The sequence below is a fragment of the Mchenga conophoros genome, linkage group LG8, assembly GCF_057382185.1.
Source record: "Mchenga conophoros isolate Kocher_MC1m ecotype Shallow Benthic linkage group LG8, M_conophoros_male_GT1.1, whole genome shotgun sequence".
Taxonomy (NCBI): Eukaryota; Metazoa; Chordata; class Actinopteri; order Cichliformes; family Cichlidae; genus Mchenga; species Mchenga conophoros.
The window spans coordinates 9,069,941-9,087,295 of record NC_140533.1 but is presented as its reverse complement, the minus strand read 5'-3'; the positions used below and the strand labels follow the sequence as shown (position 1 = coordinate 9,087,295).

The 17,355-nt window shown below is 42.2% G+C and overlaps 1 protein-coding gene across 3 annotated transcripts; it reads left to right on the top strand.

The window, feature by feature from the left end:
• Positions 1–1,484: 1,484 nt before the first annotated feature.
• Positions 1,485–16,681, top strand: zc3h7bb (zinc finger CCCH-type containing 7Bb). Of its 3 annotated transcripts, none has more exons than XM_085283837.1 (21): positions 1,485–1,586; positions 2,706–2,767; positions 2,866–2,902; positions 3,211–3,408; positions 3,630–3,788; positions 3,936–4,076; positions 4,159–4,201; positions 4,290–4,528; positions 4,645–4,930; positions 6,767–6,822; positions 6,930–7,029; positions 7,242–7,403; positions 7,515–7,720; positions 7,823–7,923; positions 8,101–8,282; positions 8,512–8,591; positions 10,002–10,255; positions 10,376–10,481; positions 10,645–10,753; positions 11,916–12,049; positions 12,525–16,681. In XM_085283837.1, the coding sequence occupies exons 2-21, from the start codon at positions 2,709–2,711 to the stop codon at positions 12,558–12,560; spliced, it is 2,688 nt and encodes an 895-aa protein (XP_085139963.1). In that variant the 5' UTR covers positions 1,485–1,586; positions 2,706–2,708; the 3' UTR covers positions 12,561–16,681. The 3 variants fall into 3 exon arrangements, with proteins under 3 accessions (XP_085139963.1, XP_085139964.1, XP_085139962.1); XM_085283838.1 differs by lacking the exon at positions 1,485–1,586 and adding an exon at positions 1,680–1,904 and having other exon boundaries at positions 4,293–4,528; XM_085283836.1 differs by lacking the exon at positions 1,485–1,586 and adding an exon at positions 1,680–1,904.
• The last annotated feature ends 674 nt before the right edge of the window (positions 16,682–17,355 follow it).

Sequence of the window (17,355 nt, the reverse complement as noted above, 5' to 3'; positions counted from 1 at the left end):
GGAAGACCACAATATGTACGTCTCCCACAGTGTGTGTCTGACAAGGTGATTAGCAACACAGGGGCACCACAGGGGACTGTCCTCTCCCCCTTCCTCTTCACCCTCTACACCACAGACTTCAGCCACTGCACAGAGACCTGCCATCTTCAGAAGTTTTCTGATGACTCTGCGGTGGTTGGATGCATCAGCAGGGATGATGAGACAGAGTACCGGGCTGTGGTCGACTCCTTTGTCACGTGGTGTGAGCAGAATCATCTGCAGCTCAACGTGGCAAAGACCAAGGAACTGATCGTGGACTTCAGGAAGACCAGGAAACACTTGACCCCTGTTTCAATCCAGGGGGTCAGTGTTGACATTGTGGAGGACTATAAATACCTTGGAGTACACATTGACAATAAACTGGACTGGGCTAAAAACACCACAGCACTTTACAGGAAGGGCCAGAGTCGTCTCTATTTTTTGAGGCGACTGAGGTCCTTCAACATCTGCCAGAAAATGCTGAGGATTTTCTATGAGTCTGTTGTGGCCAGTGCGATCCTCTATGCTGTTGCATGCTGGGGGAGCAGGCTGAGGGTCGCAGATGCCAACAGACTTAATAAACTGATCCGTAAGGCCAGCAATGTTGTGGGGATGGAGCTGGACTCCCTCAAGGTGGTGTCGGAGAGGCGGATGCTGTCCAAGATAAAGACAATGTTGGATAACACCTCCCACCCACTCCATGACATGCTGGTCAGTCACAGGAGCACGTTCAGTGAGAGACTGAGATTACCGAAAAGCACCACTGAACGACACAGGAAATCATTCCTGCCTGTGGCCATCTCCCTGTACAACGCATCCACTTAACACACTGTTTGCTGCTACAGCTACACATGTTTCTTTTCCAACTATTTATTTATGAGTGACTTATGTATGTATGTATGTATATATATGTATATATTGTACTATTCTTAGTTAGTGTATTGTCTGTCTTGTCTTAATGTTGGTTTAAAATGGAGCACTGTAACAAAAAATAATTTCCCCCAGGGATCAATAAAGTATTCTGATTCTGATTCTGATTCTGATTATTAATGAATTGTGCATAAAGACTAAAGTTTTTTTCTTCTTCACGTAATTAATAAATTAAAATATTAATGATGAAGAAGTCCGGGTACATGAACTATATACGGTAGTATGCAAAAGTCCTGACCTACTCTTATCTCTTTAAAGAGTAAATAAGAAGAAATTCTCTAAAGAAATGAGAACAAGTTATATGTCGTATTCAGCTAGCAACAAAGTAACTAAAGGTACAATTTAAAATAGGTTCTTTGCTACATTGTCTGTTATGTGTTGACAAATCTAACTCTTCTCTTGAGTTTGTTGCCTTTAGTACGCTTGAATGATTCACAGGTCAGTGTTAAATGGGTTAACAAACAAATATAGTGTTCCTCTGAAAATGGTCAGCTGCAAGTACTGAACTGGAAATGAGTGATAAAGCAGTGAATGAAGGATCACTGATTACTCGTTACAAGAAGATCTAGTTCCTGGAAGGAAATGCAAAGATATAAGGGGTGGCTCAAGACTTCTGCACATAACATCGTAGGGGAACGGTAGTAATTTACCAACACACACAGTTTGACACAGTTTTTGCTGCCCTCCTGCGGTCATAGGTCTCTTGTGTCTGGATACTTGTTGCCATACTGCACTGGCCATAACAGCTAGCAGCGGTAGCCAGTAGTTGAGTTGTATCTACCAGCAGCCGTAGCAATAGCTGGAAAAGTCGCTCCGTCCACACACCAATGACAGGAACACTAAACGTAAAAATATGCGCAAGGTTATGTATTGATAATTGGCTGGTTTTTCTCATCGTTATCGCCAACGCTGCATGAAGGTATCTGTGATTTTGAAAAGCGCAGCAACTGAACTCGGTGAGTTGCCGTGCTCTGTCTGGACAGGGTTTAGCTGTTAGCTTTAGCTCCACTAGTAAATGAAGTCAGCTTACTTACCCGGTAGCTAGGTAACTCTGCTTTCGTCCAATGCCCCTTTATGTGTGTCACCTTAACTAGCTAAACGAGACTGTACGATGCGAGTGACTTCTATAGGAATTAAACAGTTTTCAAAGCTCCCTTTGCTTTTCTCCTCTTTACTACGGCTAAGTTACAGTGATTAGCATGTAGCCGAATTAGCTAGTTTCGTCCACTGGCTAATCCCAAATATCGGTAGAAACACTCATGTAGTGGTTTTCAGCGTTAACTGCATTAGTAGCTGACCCGACTAAAGCTGCATGTCTTATATATATTCTTATCTGATGGTGCAACATTCAGTACGAGCTGAGAAACACGTTCACATGACACGCTAACGTTAGCTATCCTCATCATAGTCCCAACATTGTTTTGGTTGTCGTTGAAAACATCTACGGGGCGTTTAAATGCCCCCCTTTAAAGAATGTCCGCAGTTTTTACGTCGATTAATGTTATTTCTTGCGTAGAGTCTCATTCCCCGGTTACGCTAAATGTTCACCCCACTAACATCAATTATGGCAGGCTTCACCGTGAGCTGACCCCGCTGTTTGTCTAGCATGTTGTAGTGCCAGGCCTTGGCGTAGGACGGGACACAGATGTGTAGCAAAGAGCGATGCTTAGGCTGCCGCTGTCAAAGCTGTAAACATTGTTGTTCAGAAAAAAAACAAAACAAAAATAGGTGCAAGTCAATCTTGTCTTCACATTTAGGATATGGATCCTGAACGGCAGAAACGAAGAGAGGAGATTCAGAAGGCCATGAGCTTTATCCAGTAAGAGAGAAATATCTGGAGACCACCAGTGATTTCATACCAAAGTATATAAATTTTGCACGTGTAGATGTTTGACACCCCTCCTTTCCTATCCATAGGTCTTCATTGCCTTTCCCAGAGCCAGAGAGTTATGAGGTATGTGTTGATCTGGTTTATGCTTTTTTTGGAGCTTCATTATCACCATTTTGTTTATGTAATATTTACACGCAGACTGCCACATGACAGTACCCACATTTTGTTCTAATTTTACCCAGGCCAAGGTGTAAACTTGAGTTCAGACATTTTTTAATTTTGTCCTCAGTCTGTTACGCATTCCTCTTCTTATTCCACATTCGTTTACTTTTCTTTCTGTCTAATATTGCCTGTCTTTTTTGTTTTGTTTATGTCTCCTCATTTCAATGCTCATTCAATCATTTTACCCACTTCTTACACATCCCTTTCAGGCATTTCTCACTCAGTTGGTGTGTAACTTGCTGGATGAAGGGAATTCTTGTTTTCGGGATGGAGACTGGCATCAAGCGACCCAGCAGTATGGAGAGGGGATCAGTGTTGCTCGCTACGCCCAGGCTGAGGCTCTCGTCATCCCCCATGAGCTGCTCGAGAGCCTGTACGTCAACAGGGCTGCTGCCTACTACCAGATGGTGAGAAAGAATGGGAGTGGGATGGATGTGTTACCTCCCAAAGTACTTAAAGATGTGTTCATGTGGAAGACTCGAAATCTGTAGAGAGTGAAGTCTCAAGTAAACCTGTAGATACAAGTTTCAAGATTGGTGTAGAATTATCATTACATGTAATTGTACCTTATTAAATCACCTTTGGTGGAGGTATAGGTTATAACTTTTCCTGTGTTTTTCTGACTCAGAGGGAGTACGATCGCGGCGTTCAGGACTGTGACAGCGCACTGTGTGTGTCAGAAGGAAGTCGCAGGGCTCTGTACCGCAAAGCGCTCTGTCTGAGGGAGATGGGACAACTCAGAGAGGCTTACACATGTGGAACCAAATGTCTCCTCACAGCACCAAATGTATGCCACCACTTAAAACAAAGACTTATCATTTAATTTTGAAGCGGAATGGAATACTGTGTGAATATTGTGCTACTGATATGATAACTTCATGGCTTTTACCTATTCTGAGCATCTTTTTTTTTTTTTTAATAATTAATCTTCCAGGACAGACAGGTGAGTGATCTGGCTCAGGATCTAGCCAACAAACTGGGACTAAAGGGTCGTAAGGCCTACGTCAGCCCACAAACGGAGTCTACGGCCACTGAAGGTGACAGTCATGGAGAGACTTCCACACCCACTGGAGAGGTACGTGCTGCTGTCACTGTGTAAAGTTTGTAATATAATGAAGTGGCTGAGTGAGAGCCTGATGGGTTCCTCTTTTCTTTAGATGTCCTCCAATGGAATTGAATCTCTGGGTGACATTGCACCAGGTATGTCAGGCTGCCACATGTTGAACTTACCTGCTCATCCCCAGCCCCACTTGTTTCTGACAGTTATGTTCTTATTTCTCCTCCCCAGCAGACATCTCCAGCGCACAGTGCATCCCCGCTCCTTTGGCTACTCCTATTCCAGTCAGCGATGACCCAACGACCACTGTGGTAACCTCGTGCACTGACCTCTCAGAGAGCCCCAGCAGCCAGGTGCCTCCCATGCAGTACTCGGTCCCGGTGTCAGAGCACATGGATGAATGCAGCAGTAGTGTTATTAAGGATGAGCTAGACAGCTTGTTAGAATCCATCCCCAAGAAAGTCAGTGAGGTGAGTGCAGGAAAAAACGATATGACTTGGCACTGTCACTAAACTGGACAGTATTTCTAACCCTTTTATTTCACCAGGAATGATCTAAACTCAGCATATTCCTGTGTCTCCTCCAGACTCCAGTGGGTGCTATTCCCACAAACCTGCCCAACACAGCAGTTGGTCTCCGGCCTCCTTACTCACCTAGCCTTCCAGCCCCTTCATCCCAGCTTTCCCAAGCCTTTTTTAGCTCTTCAATCAGCGACATTCCTCCTCTGGAAGCTTACTCGTCGCTGCGGGACCAGGGCTCCACCCAGGCGCAGGACGCACTGGGAGGCTTTTCCACGACGTCTATGGAAGGAGAAGGGAAGGCAGGAGTCGCCGCTGGGGGACTCGACTCATTGTCAGAGTACACTCTCCCTGGTGAGCGGAAAGGGAAAGGTTTCATGAATGGTTTGCTGCTTGACAACACATGTTGATCTAAGTAAAAAACTTTTGTGAAGAAAAAGCATTTAAGGGTTTAAAATAAATTGCACATGGAATGCTTATGTGCATAAGGATGCTTATGCAGTTTAGGATCTGATGGTTTGCACTTAAAATGACTTAGTGCAGCTGCAGGAATGAAAGTGTGTCGATAAGCATGCCAACTGTGATTTAAGTACAGTATAGACGATATTACCCCATACCAATAGGATGCACATTAATTAAATTTGACCCAGTACAATGATTTTAAGTAGAGATGGACCGATCCGATATTACGTATCGGTATCGGTCCGATACTGACCTAAATTACTGGATCGGATATCGGAGAAAAATAAAAAATGTAATCCAATCCATTAAATGTCACGAAAGCACCTCACAAAACTTGCAACACGCCGTAACCCACCTCAGAACGTTAGCACGTCGGAGCAGTATGCATCACGTGATAGAGCGGCTGTGGCATGCGGGACCTGTCGGTGGTCTGGATAGCATTTGGAGCTTCGCTAGCAACCTGGCATTTCATCTCCGACAAAGTTATCCCCGAGAGAAGTAAAGCAAGTGTGTAAGTCCATCTCTGAATGTTTGTAAAGCATTCCTGTGTTAATCTTAACGAGCGACTGCCTCTCGCTCTCCGGCTGCTACTTCAATCGTGAAACTGCTTAAATGATCAGCTGATCGGCTTTTCTGTCGTGAGTCCGTCTCTCTTGTTTGTTTTTGGCCCACTTTGCACCAGAAAGAGGAAACCAGCGGCTGAACAACAGCAGCACGTTTAAGCTTGATCAGCTGTTGTTAGAATGTATTTAATATTACTTTCTACTCGAGGATCTTTTTCTACGTAGCTGACGCTGGTAACTGTGCAGGGGCGGATCTAGCAAAGTTTAGCCAGGGGGGCCGATAGGGCATTAACTGGGAAAAGGGGGCACAAAGACATACTTTTCTTTCTTATTCTCATTTAAAATGTCTAGCTTTTAATAAATAATTATCTGACACCCAAAGTTTTAATTTGATGTAAAATGAATAGAAGTCAATTACTGTATATAGTGACTATTAAGTCTAATATATATACCCTAGTAAGCTATAGTACTTTTTCCTTTGGGAAGGTACCATCTGTGCAGTCTGCAATTTTGTTGAAGAAAGATGTTGAATCTATTTAATATTTCTTGAAAAATAATTGATTTCTGTGCATTTTCTTTCACACTGCATCAAATTAAGGTTGATTACGTCGATTAAGCATCATGAGGTGGCGCGTGAGGGGTGGTTCCTTATTTTTTATTTATTTATTTTTGTTGTTGCTGGGAGTTGGAACCCTATTAGTTAGGTTGCTTAATATTTACGCTAAGTACTCTTTAAAATACCAGAATAGGGAGGATGGTGTAGGTCTAAGTTTATTAGATTGATCAGTATTGCTGAACTATGAAATATTTTTTTTGTATACAGGTATAACAGAATAGCTTTAGTGTAGTTGTTGTTTTAAACTTGAGTATGAACTTGCAGACTTGCAAAATGCAGCAAGATATTTAAAAAACAGTTTTGTTGATTAAAAAACACTATATCGGATTCATATCGGTATCGGCAGATATCCAAATTTATGATATCGGTATCGGTATCGGACATAAAAAAGTGGTATCGTGCCATCTCTAATTTTAAGTTGCTTATCTGCCAGAGCACAGTTTCTAGGGAGCTGGCTTTAACCTGAGATATGCATCATCAGCAGACGGTGTGAGTCAGCAACAATACAATGTGAAGTCTGACATCAGTGTCCTTGTCTGTGTTCTTCAGGGGGACGAGTGTGTCACAGCTTCATTCCTGGAATGCGCAACCACAGTGCACATGCAGTAAGCAAAACACACATATCTGTTACAAGAAATCCATTTTATTTTTTAGTTGTTTATTTACATTGTCTTTCTTTTATATCACATCTCTTTCTACTCTTCTTTTTCAGAATGGTCCAGCAGGGACCAACCTGTCTCTGCTCTCCAGGAATCCTCTGGCTGCCACACACGAGTTTCGGCAGGCCTGTCATGCCTGTTACAGCAGAATAGGTTTGTATTACCAGCCTTTGACATGCTGTCCTTTGTCCTGAATTTTCTGAATGTTCACAGTAGGGTGTTGCAGCATCACTGTGTCTAATGTATGAATTGCCGTACATTTCTTGGGGAATTTTTAACTTAGTTGCTGACAAGATGTTAACAGAAGACCACTTATTGCTCTTTTTGAAATAATCAGTATCTAACTATTTCTTCCTCCTACTCAGGTCCACGAGTGATGGACTATAAGTATCAGCCAGAGGCAGCACATCGCTGTAAAAGAGATGTGCTGCTGTGTCGTCTCAAAAATTCAGACGACCCCACCTGGAAGAGGATTCGGCCCCGGCCTGCACGGAACAATTTCCTGGGGGCTTTTGTACTCTGTAAGGGTATGTTTCCCGTGGGGAGTTAACGCTGGAATATGTAATCTATCAGATACACATTTGATCACCATTACATTTATATTCTGTTGAGTATTCTCTCTCTGCCTGGTCCCACAGAGGTACAGGAGCGTCAGGAGTGCCAGTATGGGGAGAACTGCACGTTTGCGTACTGCCAGGAGGAGATCGATGTGTGGACTCAGGAGAGGAAAGGCGCTCTGAGTCGAGAGCTGCTGTTTGATCCTCTGGGCAGCACAGAGAGGCGGGCACTGAGTGTCACCAGACTTCTGCAGCTCCACATGGGCATGTTCATGTTCCTCTGTGAGGTCAGACCACAGTCTGCTATACATTTCCTCTTTAGATTCTTTGGCGTTTGTAAAAGTGGAAATGGATCTTCACTCGTCTGCCTTAACTTTCTTTCTTAACAGGAATGCTTTGACAGTAAACCTCGCATCATCAGCAAACGCAGCAAAGAAAACTTGGCGGTCTGTTCAAATCTCACAGCTCGACACCCGTTTGACGATAACAAGTGAGTGTAACAGGTTTACCGTGTCTTCACTTTGCTGAAGTAACTGGTTTTCTAATCAGTTTAGCTTTTTCTAATAAAATTCTGATTGATTTTTTTCTTTAAGTGGTAAAAGCTGGTCACTGTACAGAAAAGAGACAAGTGTGTCATCGTGTGCTTTAATCTTACTTTCTCCTGCAGGTGCCTGGTGCATGTGGTAAGGTCAGCCAATGTGCGATACAGTAAGGTGCGTCCTCTTCACCCTCTCTGCCAGTTTGATATTTGTCGGCATGAGGTTCGCTATGGGTGCCAGCGTGAGGACAGTTGCTCCTTTGCGCACTCTGTCATAGAGCTCAAATGCTGGGTTCTGCAGCAGGACACAGGTAGGTAGAAACCAGACTCAGCTGCAATTTTAATTTGTTCAAGATATTAAATGTAATCCAGTAAACAGTCATTAATAATAGCGCCCACTCTTGACAAATGTCTGACATATTTGAATGTTATGGAAAAGCAGCTGTTGTAAACACAATGACAATCAGCACTAACCAGCAGTTATTAACTGAGCATCAAATAAAGATGCTTTCACTGAGCTGTGACAAACATTTCCTGTAGGTATCACCCATGAAGAGATGGTGCAAGAGTCCAAGAGGCACTGGCAACGACTGGAGCAGAATGCACAGAAGCAGCAGAAGGTGAGGCTGTAAAAGCCCCTGAGACATTTGGATACATTTTGGGTGATCACAGTCCTTAAAAAGTTTTAAATGTCTTTAAATACATGGTAAAAAAAATTAGAGGAACACTTTGAAACCATGTTAGATCTTAATGGGGGAAAAAAATCCTGTTGGATATCTACGCTGATATGCACTGGGTAATGTGTTAGGAATTAAACAATGCCACATCATTTGATACATGCAGCCCGACACTGTAGGGGCATGCTCCTAATGAGAAGATGGATGATGGGCGAGGGCATCTGTGAGCTCCTCTGCAGAGTCTAAAGTTCAGGCTGGCAGTGTGAGATGGACCGAAACATAATATCCCAGACGTGTCTGCTTGGATTTAGTTCAGACGAAGAAACTGCACCAGGGTAGGGTCTGAAAGTGAATCCAAGGAATTCATCCTCATACCTGAATTCTGTTGAGTTCTGTGTGTTTCTTCATGGATATGTCTCCTTAGACCATCACTAACCCACCAACAGACCTTTAATTCTAAACGATGATACAGGGAGGATAATCTTCTCCACTGCTTCTCCAGACCCTTTCATGTTTGGGACATGTGCTGATTGTTTGGTGAAAGATATTTACACCAGAGTCCTCCTGTAGGTCATTTTGTAGCTCTGGCAGTTTTCGTCCTGTTCCTTCTTGCACAAAAGAGCAGATGCCGGTCCTAGTGATGGGTCAAGGAGCTTCTATGGCCCTGTCCAGCTCTCCCACTGTAACTGCCTGCTTCTTGGAAACTCCTCTATGCTCTCGAGACTGTGCTGGGAGAAACGGCAAACTTTCTGGCAATGATGATGTGCTATCCTGAAGGAGTTGGACCACCTGTGCAATTTCTGTAGGATCCAGATATCGCCTCATGCTACCAGTAGTGATTTTATTTAATATTTATTTAATTTAATTTATCTAAAACTGGGCACAAGAAACTGTTGTATTTGGTGGTTAGAACTGGTGCTTTAATTCGTCGCTCATACGCTCTAGAAGTGATTTTTCCGTTGCACATTGCTTTGAAGTTGACAGCTGGTCTATTGCAGATACTCCAGGGTCTGGTTGCCTAGGTGACCCTGTAATGTATTTACTACTACGTTATGCAATGGTATTCTTCCCTCTCATTGGTAATCACTTCAGTTGCTTGCCTGGAAGTTGAGAAAAGTTTTTCTTGGGTTTCGCCCAGTTTTTGTCACCAATGGTTATTTTGTCCGAAGTCACTTAACGACGTTGAATATCATTCACTTTCTCTTCCAATGTGTACAATGTCTAAGACTCCTGGTTAGACCCAAAATTGGATAAATGTCTTTAAGTTTGTGCATTTTGTAGCTTTCTAGGGGTAATGCAGGAATTCATTCCTCTGTTTTCTCATATTTAATGAATGAATTTGTTTTGTTTCAGCCCATCCATATACCCCATCCAAGCAGCAGTGTTCCTGTAGGAGGGCTTGGGGGAATGGGTGGCGGTGGTGGAGTAGGAGTAGGAGGAGATTGCATAGGTGGCAGTGGTGTGAGCCCAGTGGGTGGGTTAGGAGCAGGAAGAGGTCGCCCCCTCAACCTGAAAATGAAGTTTGTGTGTGGTCAGTGCTGGAGAGAAGGTCAGGTCAACGAGCCGGACAAGAACCTCAAGTACTGTACTGCCAAGGCACGGCACAGGTGAGGCCCCATTCACACATGCACACGTGCTGACTGTGTTTTCTCAGGTGGTCTAGCAAGTTTGATGACTTTATGTCACGGTATCTTTAAGGCTCCCATGTTTGCTCTCTGTTTCTTCAGCTGGACGAAAGAACGCCGGGTGTTGCTGGTAAAGTCATTTGAGAAGAAGAAGTGGGTTGTTGTTCGGCCTCTTCCCTTCTCCCGCACCTATCCACAGCAATATGACGTGAGTTCCTCTGTTTTTCTTTCCTCTTCAGTTCATGTTTACTCCACCCTCTTTCTGCCCCTCCACCTCTCACATGTAGAATCCAGCTGACTGGTTTTGCCTCGGGGCACAGCCGTTTTTGTAACTCACAAACTTGAATCTTTGCTTTACATATTTCACCCAGATGTGCGTGCACGTGATGAAGCAGAAGAAGTGCCACTATATTGGGAACTGCTCTTTTGCCCACAGTCTTGAGGAGAGGGACGTCTGGACGTACATGAAAAACAACAGCTGTAAGCTTCTGGTTCAGCCTAGGACAACTGTACTGAGATCAGGCCATTAAGAGCTTGTAAATATACAAAGGCAGCAGTGTGCGAGCTCCACCTTACACTTTCATATGTGGATTAAGTGATTCAGGTTGGAGTTTGTCATGTGAAAAAGTCAAATGGAGACGGGGACAAATAAACATTTAATCCCTTTAAGGATTAGGTTCTTTATCCAATAAAAACACTATTGTTGTGTTGGGAAAAGTGCACCCTTCACTCTAAAAAGAAGTATTGCAGCCTTTAGCTGCACATAACAATGACAATACTACTAAGACTATATTATGCAAAATGACTTCATTTGCATGGGATTTGAATTTGGGCTTATTCCCTTATCCACCAGCGTCCCTTATTGAGCCATGGTGGGTTAGTTAGTGTAGTAATGAGAGATCCAACATTCAGACCTCACATTAACTTCAAGAGCTCTTTGATGTGATGTAGAATTTGTTGTTTATTCAATAACTGCAGCCCTGCGGCTGCTGACAAACCTCAAACCATAACATTTCCACCCCCATGCTGCTTCTGAGAACTAGACTTCTGCAGGTCCTTGAATTTTGTTTTATTAGATCGTCTGAATGTAAGACCCTAAATGTGCAGTACAATGCAGTTAGGTTTCCAAAATTGTTTGGATTATGGAATTAGGTTACTTATCTAAAGGAGGTATAACTCCATTAACTTCTATTTGTTTGTTGTTTTGAGTTCATCCCACTGTAACAAAACTGAGCCGGGGCAGACTGTCCAGACCCTAAATGGCTGGATCTTCTCATTCTTTTCCTTTTTTAAATAAATTTAATGGATATTTATATGCAAGATGCACTTTTCATGAAAACAAAACAAAGAGGTTTATCTGTAGTCACTATTATAAAGATAATGCTAAAAAAAACAGACACTATTTTCCACTTAGTTTGGGAAAAATACTACATTAGTGAAAACGGGCTTTGTTTAGCTGGATCTGTTTTTAATTTTCTTATCATGCTCTCATATCCACCGTCCCTTTGTCCTCAACTGCAGCCACTATAAAAGCCTCTAATTCTTTTCTTTTTTGTATTCCATTTGCACTGACTGTTTCTGATTATCATCTTCAAGGTTACTGATATTATCATAATTTTCCGTCTTCCCTCGATCCTTTTAGTGAGAGACATGCAGCAGATGTATGAACTGTGGCTGCAGCTCACCAATCAGAGCAGACGCTCAGATAACTCTGCTGTGACCCCGCCCCCAGAAGACAAGCAGGTCACCATAACAGCAGATTACACAGAAGCCATGGTGAGTGTTTAAAAAGACGTCAATATCCGAGGTCAAACCTTGCTTATTTTCCTATTCTTAATCTCCACTGAGCAAAATATGATGATGAGCAGATTGCAACAACAGACTGTATATGAAAGGCAAAAACATTTGGCTTCTGGTCTCCACATTTTGACGGTATAGTTTTAGATTTTAGGATTTTCCATTAGGTGGCAGTGCCTGGTACCGTGTACTTTTCCATGTACTTTGTTTAGTACCTATTCAGCTGGCCCTGTTGCTATAACAAGCCACACACATTATGTCGTACTTGTAGTGAAAAAGGGCTATTATATTATTATTAGTCATCAGCTAATGCTCATGGCACATTTCTACAACTTAGTGCTTACTGTTGGTTTTTAATGTTAAAGTCTGTCGGGACTGTTTGGAGCCAGCATCAAGCGCCACATCTGTGCAGCTTGTTGGCATGTGACACAACAGATGGTTTGCGTCATTTCAGGGAGGCCGGCAGTTATCGGACGGGGACGACCTTTAGGCAAAGCTGTGTTGAATAGAAGCAGCCAATCGCCGCCGAACTGCATCAGAGAGATGGGCATGCCACACCAGCTACAACCGAACAGTCTGTCATCTTACCAGTCTGACCTTCTCTAACATCTCAACAGCAGCGAGAAAGCAAATTGACATGAAAAACAATTGAACCCACCCTCACACAAACATTTTACACACAAATCACAGGAGCCAATTCAAGCTTTGTAAATACAGTGCGGGACATGAGCCTTTTGTTTTCCCATCGTGCTGCAGTCAGAATATGACTCCTTTAGGTTCCCAGAAATTCCAGAGACAGCTTTTTTTGTTTTGACTAAAGTAAGTGTTCCCAAGTGTTTTCATACAGCAGCTCTGTCCACCAGAATCCATTGTTTTGGTTGTTTCTTTGTTTTTCCAAATCCTTGTTGCACTGGAGCAGTTCTTGGGTGAGCGCGCTGGTCGCAGCTCTAACATTTTTCTCGCTGATAGTTCAGAAACCCAGTAAATGCTCGCCATTCCAGCGGGCAAATGCTCTCAGTGCTGTAATGGCTATCAAAAGTGAAGAAACTGTAACGCATTGGAGAAAGAGGCTCCTGGTGGACATGCCTCGCTAAGCTCTGCAACAACCAAATCCTGCTCTTCTTCCTTTGTGGGAATATAGTGAGAGGATCAGAATAAATTCAATTGATTTCTGAGCAACATTTTTGTTTTCCAAGGAGAGTTACACGGTTCCTTGTTCTATTGTCTGCCATATTGGTAGAAGCTATGAATGTAATGCCTGCATGGGCCTTCATAAAGAGAAGATTAGTCATGTAACATGTTGCTGTGCCGGAATGTATGCAAGTTTATTTCCCAAAAACGGTTTAATTGCAGTTCTCGCCCCTCTTTTATAGAAAAAAAGGCCCCTTAGTAGCTGGTTGTGTTATCATACCAACGCTTCCTGAGTGGGATGAGCACAGACACATTCTTACTTGGTAACCTTATACCTGCTGCCCACAGAGAGTCAACTTGAATGTCATTTTCTCTCAGGCTGACAAAAGAGGGAGGTAAAATTATGCTTTCACAACATAGTTGATCAAACCCCTTGATTAAAGTACACAAGGCTGATGGCTAAGTTTCCTCGAGGCTATATTCTTCATAAAATACTGTACTGGCATGCAGCTGACAGACGGGTGAAGCTGGTGTTGGAGAGCTACCGAAAAGTGACTGCAGCATTTCACAATCCCATCTGGAGTTGCCCTTCTGTAATGGATCAGACTGAGGGTGGCTGTTTAAAAGTAATGATCTCACTTGGACTGAAGCAAAGTGAAAATGTTGCCTGTGCAGAATATTTGAGTTGTAAGAGGGGAAAAAATAGCTTTGTAGTTGTTCAAGATGAAAGAATGACATCCAGATGAATAATAACTTAAACATAAAGATATAATAAGGATGATTGAAACTATATTTTTCTAGTTTAAAGTTGTATTGTTTGAGAAGATTTGAATGCAAAGGCAAGTGGGCATTCCTTCAGTCCAGCTGAGTTCATCACAAACCAGTTGCACTCCCACATCCTTCAGATGGAGACCGGTGTTCCTCATATGAGCCCAAATGTATCTGTTCCCGATAGCTAACGATAGCCCGCCTGGGGGAAACGTGCTAGCTTGAGATGGGGAAAGAATTCACACCACATATTGTGCCTATAAACAGCACCACATGTGACTGACACACACACACACACACACACACACACACACACACACACACACACACACACACACACACAGGATATCTGTTGCCATCTTATTCTAGCCTTTAATGTGGATAGACACGATGAAGGTATGTCTATATTCAGATACATACATATTATACATATTTACAAATAATGCTATACTACTAATAATAATTGATAACTTAGCAGTTAAGCTTAATAAATATATAACCTGAAAACCTGTATTGATTACATAGAACTTCTTGTTATTGAGGTATTGCTATATGACATGTATCGCTGAACTAGATGACTATAGTGAATTTTTTTTTTTTTAAAGATTCTTTTTATTTTGAAAAGTTTTCCTTCAGTGTGGGTTGTTCCAGACAGGGTTAGATACAAGTGGCTGAATGTGGAGAGATGGATCACCGAGAGGGTCAAATATTTGCACTTGGAGCAGAGGGCTAGAAGTCAAACAAGTCAGTCAAGTTGAAGTTGTTTTTTTTTTTTTCCGCAATCAGAACAGCGTAAACTGGATTTGCAGGATGCTGTAATTTTCCAGTTGTACACTCTGCTAGTACAGGAGAACGCTGTGGTTAAGAGGAGCAAAGGAGAGACCTAAAGAAACAAGAGCATCAAACCACAGGATACTTACTTTACATGAGTTTTCTGATGTTGCTGACCACTGAACGAGCTGACCAAAAACGCAGCTCGCACGTCAGTCTGGCAGGTCGCGTGGCAGCAGATCAGGCCTTGTCTGGAACAGCCCTCTTATTAGCTTCTTCGAGGGATCGTATTTCTACTGCTCCTAGTATTATGATGAATATGATGACTATAATGATTGCTATTTCGATTTCTCTTCTATATGCTATTGATATATGTATGTTAATTGCAATGTATAACTCTCTCTTTATATATGTATCCATGTATGAATATAATATGCATCTGTGTATGCTGCTAGTGCACAGCTCTGTTTGGGGGTGAAGGCAGTGAGCAGAAAACACAGATTCTGGTAGATTTCATTTATCAGCTGCCAACAGCTGTAGACTTGTAAATGAGCGCTATATCTGAGATCTTCTGGTAGGACCAAAGGGTAAAACTAGATAGTTGATGATTAAAGTATATATACTGTAACGTCTTTCCTTCTTGCAGTGTCTCAGTTTGATCCTACCAGCAGAACTCACTGCTCACTGCCTTTGCTTTGCCTCTTTGGTTGAGCTGATTCACCGGGCAAGGACAGATCTGGAAACGACCGCATACACAGAGGCTTATATACTCCCGTATAGCGCCTTATTCAATATACTTCACCTATAAGATGATAACATACCCCTATTGTATAACCCTCCTTACTATATACAGTATATGATACTTGATACCTATTATAATACTTAGACACCCTTATAAGGTAATCTGAATAAGAGATGATGGGCTGTCTTTTTTTCCGTGGCTGTTGAAAAGTGTGCTGTGGTCAGAAATGTGTTCTCATCTTGCTTTTGAGAGTTAAATGGGACAGGCTATAAAGGAGAGTGGCGCTCACCCAAAGAAAATATAATTTGAGTTTTTTTAAAAATCCCATTTGGCCAACATAGACTAAAATTTGTCGATCTGGATTTAGGTTTTTGCTGTTTAAATAAGAGAGCAAATCATTTGAGGTGAGGCTCCTCTCCCTAGTGTTTGTGAGAGAGGTTGGGGAAACAAAGAAGCAAATGTCTGGGCTGCTTGTTGTGTGCGTGCCGTTTAAAAGCCGACGAATCATGACACAACCTTATCGAGCGTGTGACGGATTCTGGTGCCAAAGCATCTGATAAAACAGCCAGATTTGCTCGCGTATATGTGGAAGAAATTACTTTTCTCTACCCCCCCTCTTAAAATAAAGGGGGTCAAATAATGAATTTTGTTGCTCACACAGGCATGCTTCTTCTGAATGTCACCTGACTTCAAAGTTGTGTGTTCTGATAAAGTGTCCTGATCCAGTCACTTCACTTTAATGCATCTTGCCGCAGTGAAATGACGTTACACGCTGCCCAGTTGCTGCTCCAAAAAGAAATATTCAAGTGACCTACCATCCCGTTGCCTCTTTGCCACTCCGGCTCCCCCACCCTCCGATGAAGTTTGTGTCATGTGTTTGGCAGCACCAACACACACCTACACAGCTACAAAAGACTGAACGAATCAGTTTTCAAAAGGTTCGAATTTTTTTTTATTTTTTGGGTTATTGTTTTCGGCAACTTCGAATGAGGAAACCAGGGATGCAAGAAGTGGAAAAAACAAGGCCTCTGTTTATTTGTTTGTTTTGTATGTTTTTCTTTTTTAAAAACAACATTTTGTTGTTATTTTTTTCCCCTTCTTGACTTTTTCTCTTTTCTCCTCCCTGGTTGGAAGTTGATGATCACACATGTGGACCAAATCTCTTGAAAGCATTTAATAAACTTTTAGAAAAAACAAAACCCAGTGGATTCTATTCCTTAAAATTAAGCACCCTGACATTAATCCATGAGTATGATTGGTGGCAGTCAAAATATGAAACGCTGAAACTTAATGGTGACAGGATTTATTACAAACCGGTCTGACTGCCACGCTCAGAGTTTAACGAGTCCTACACGTGACTTACAGAGATCTTACAAAACACCCTTTGCAGAGCCTGCTCTTCAGTCTGAGGAAAGTTAAATGGAGACTCTCCTCTGCCCTTTAATTTAGACATTTCTCTCAGCAAACATAAACTGCATGAATAGACTCCATAAAAGTTCATAATTAGTATAATACAGGGGTGTCAAACTCATTTTACACTGAGCCGCATGCAGCTCATTTTGATCTTAAGTGGGTCGGACCAGTGAAAGTAAAGAAGATAGAAAACTACACAATTAATTCCTGAGATTACGTTTCAACAGCATCTCTCTTTTTCTGCATAATAAAGAGATCCCGCTCTAGTAAATGAAAGATATGTCCACAGCACTCTTTAGACTTGATCTAAGTAATAGATGTGTAAATTATAGAAAAAGTAACAATAATAAAGTTAGAGTAGATGCTGGAAAAAAACGGGAAAAGACTTTTCTGTCATTTTTAAAAAAATCTATTACTCGTTTTCTCTGGTGTATTATAAACCATGGGACCGTGGGAAGCT

Coding starts and splice junctions, on each gene's coding strand:
- zc3h7bb (XM_085283837.1), top strand. CDS start 2,709: ATGGATCCTGAACGGCAGAAACGAAGAGAGGAGATTCAGAAGGCCATG. Junction 2,768..2,865: donor AAGGCCATGAGCTTTATCCA/GTAAGAGAGAAA, acceptor TCCTATCCATAG/GTCTTCATTGCCTTTCCCAG. Junction 3,789..3,935: donor GTCTCCTCACAGCACCAAAT/GTATGCCACCAC, acceptor TTAATCTTCCAG/GACAGACAGGTGAGTGATCT.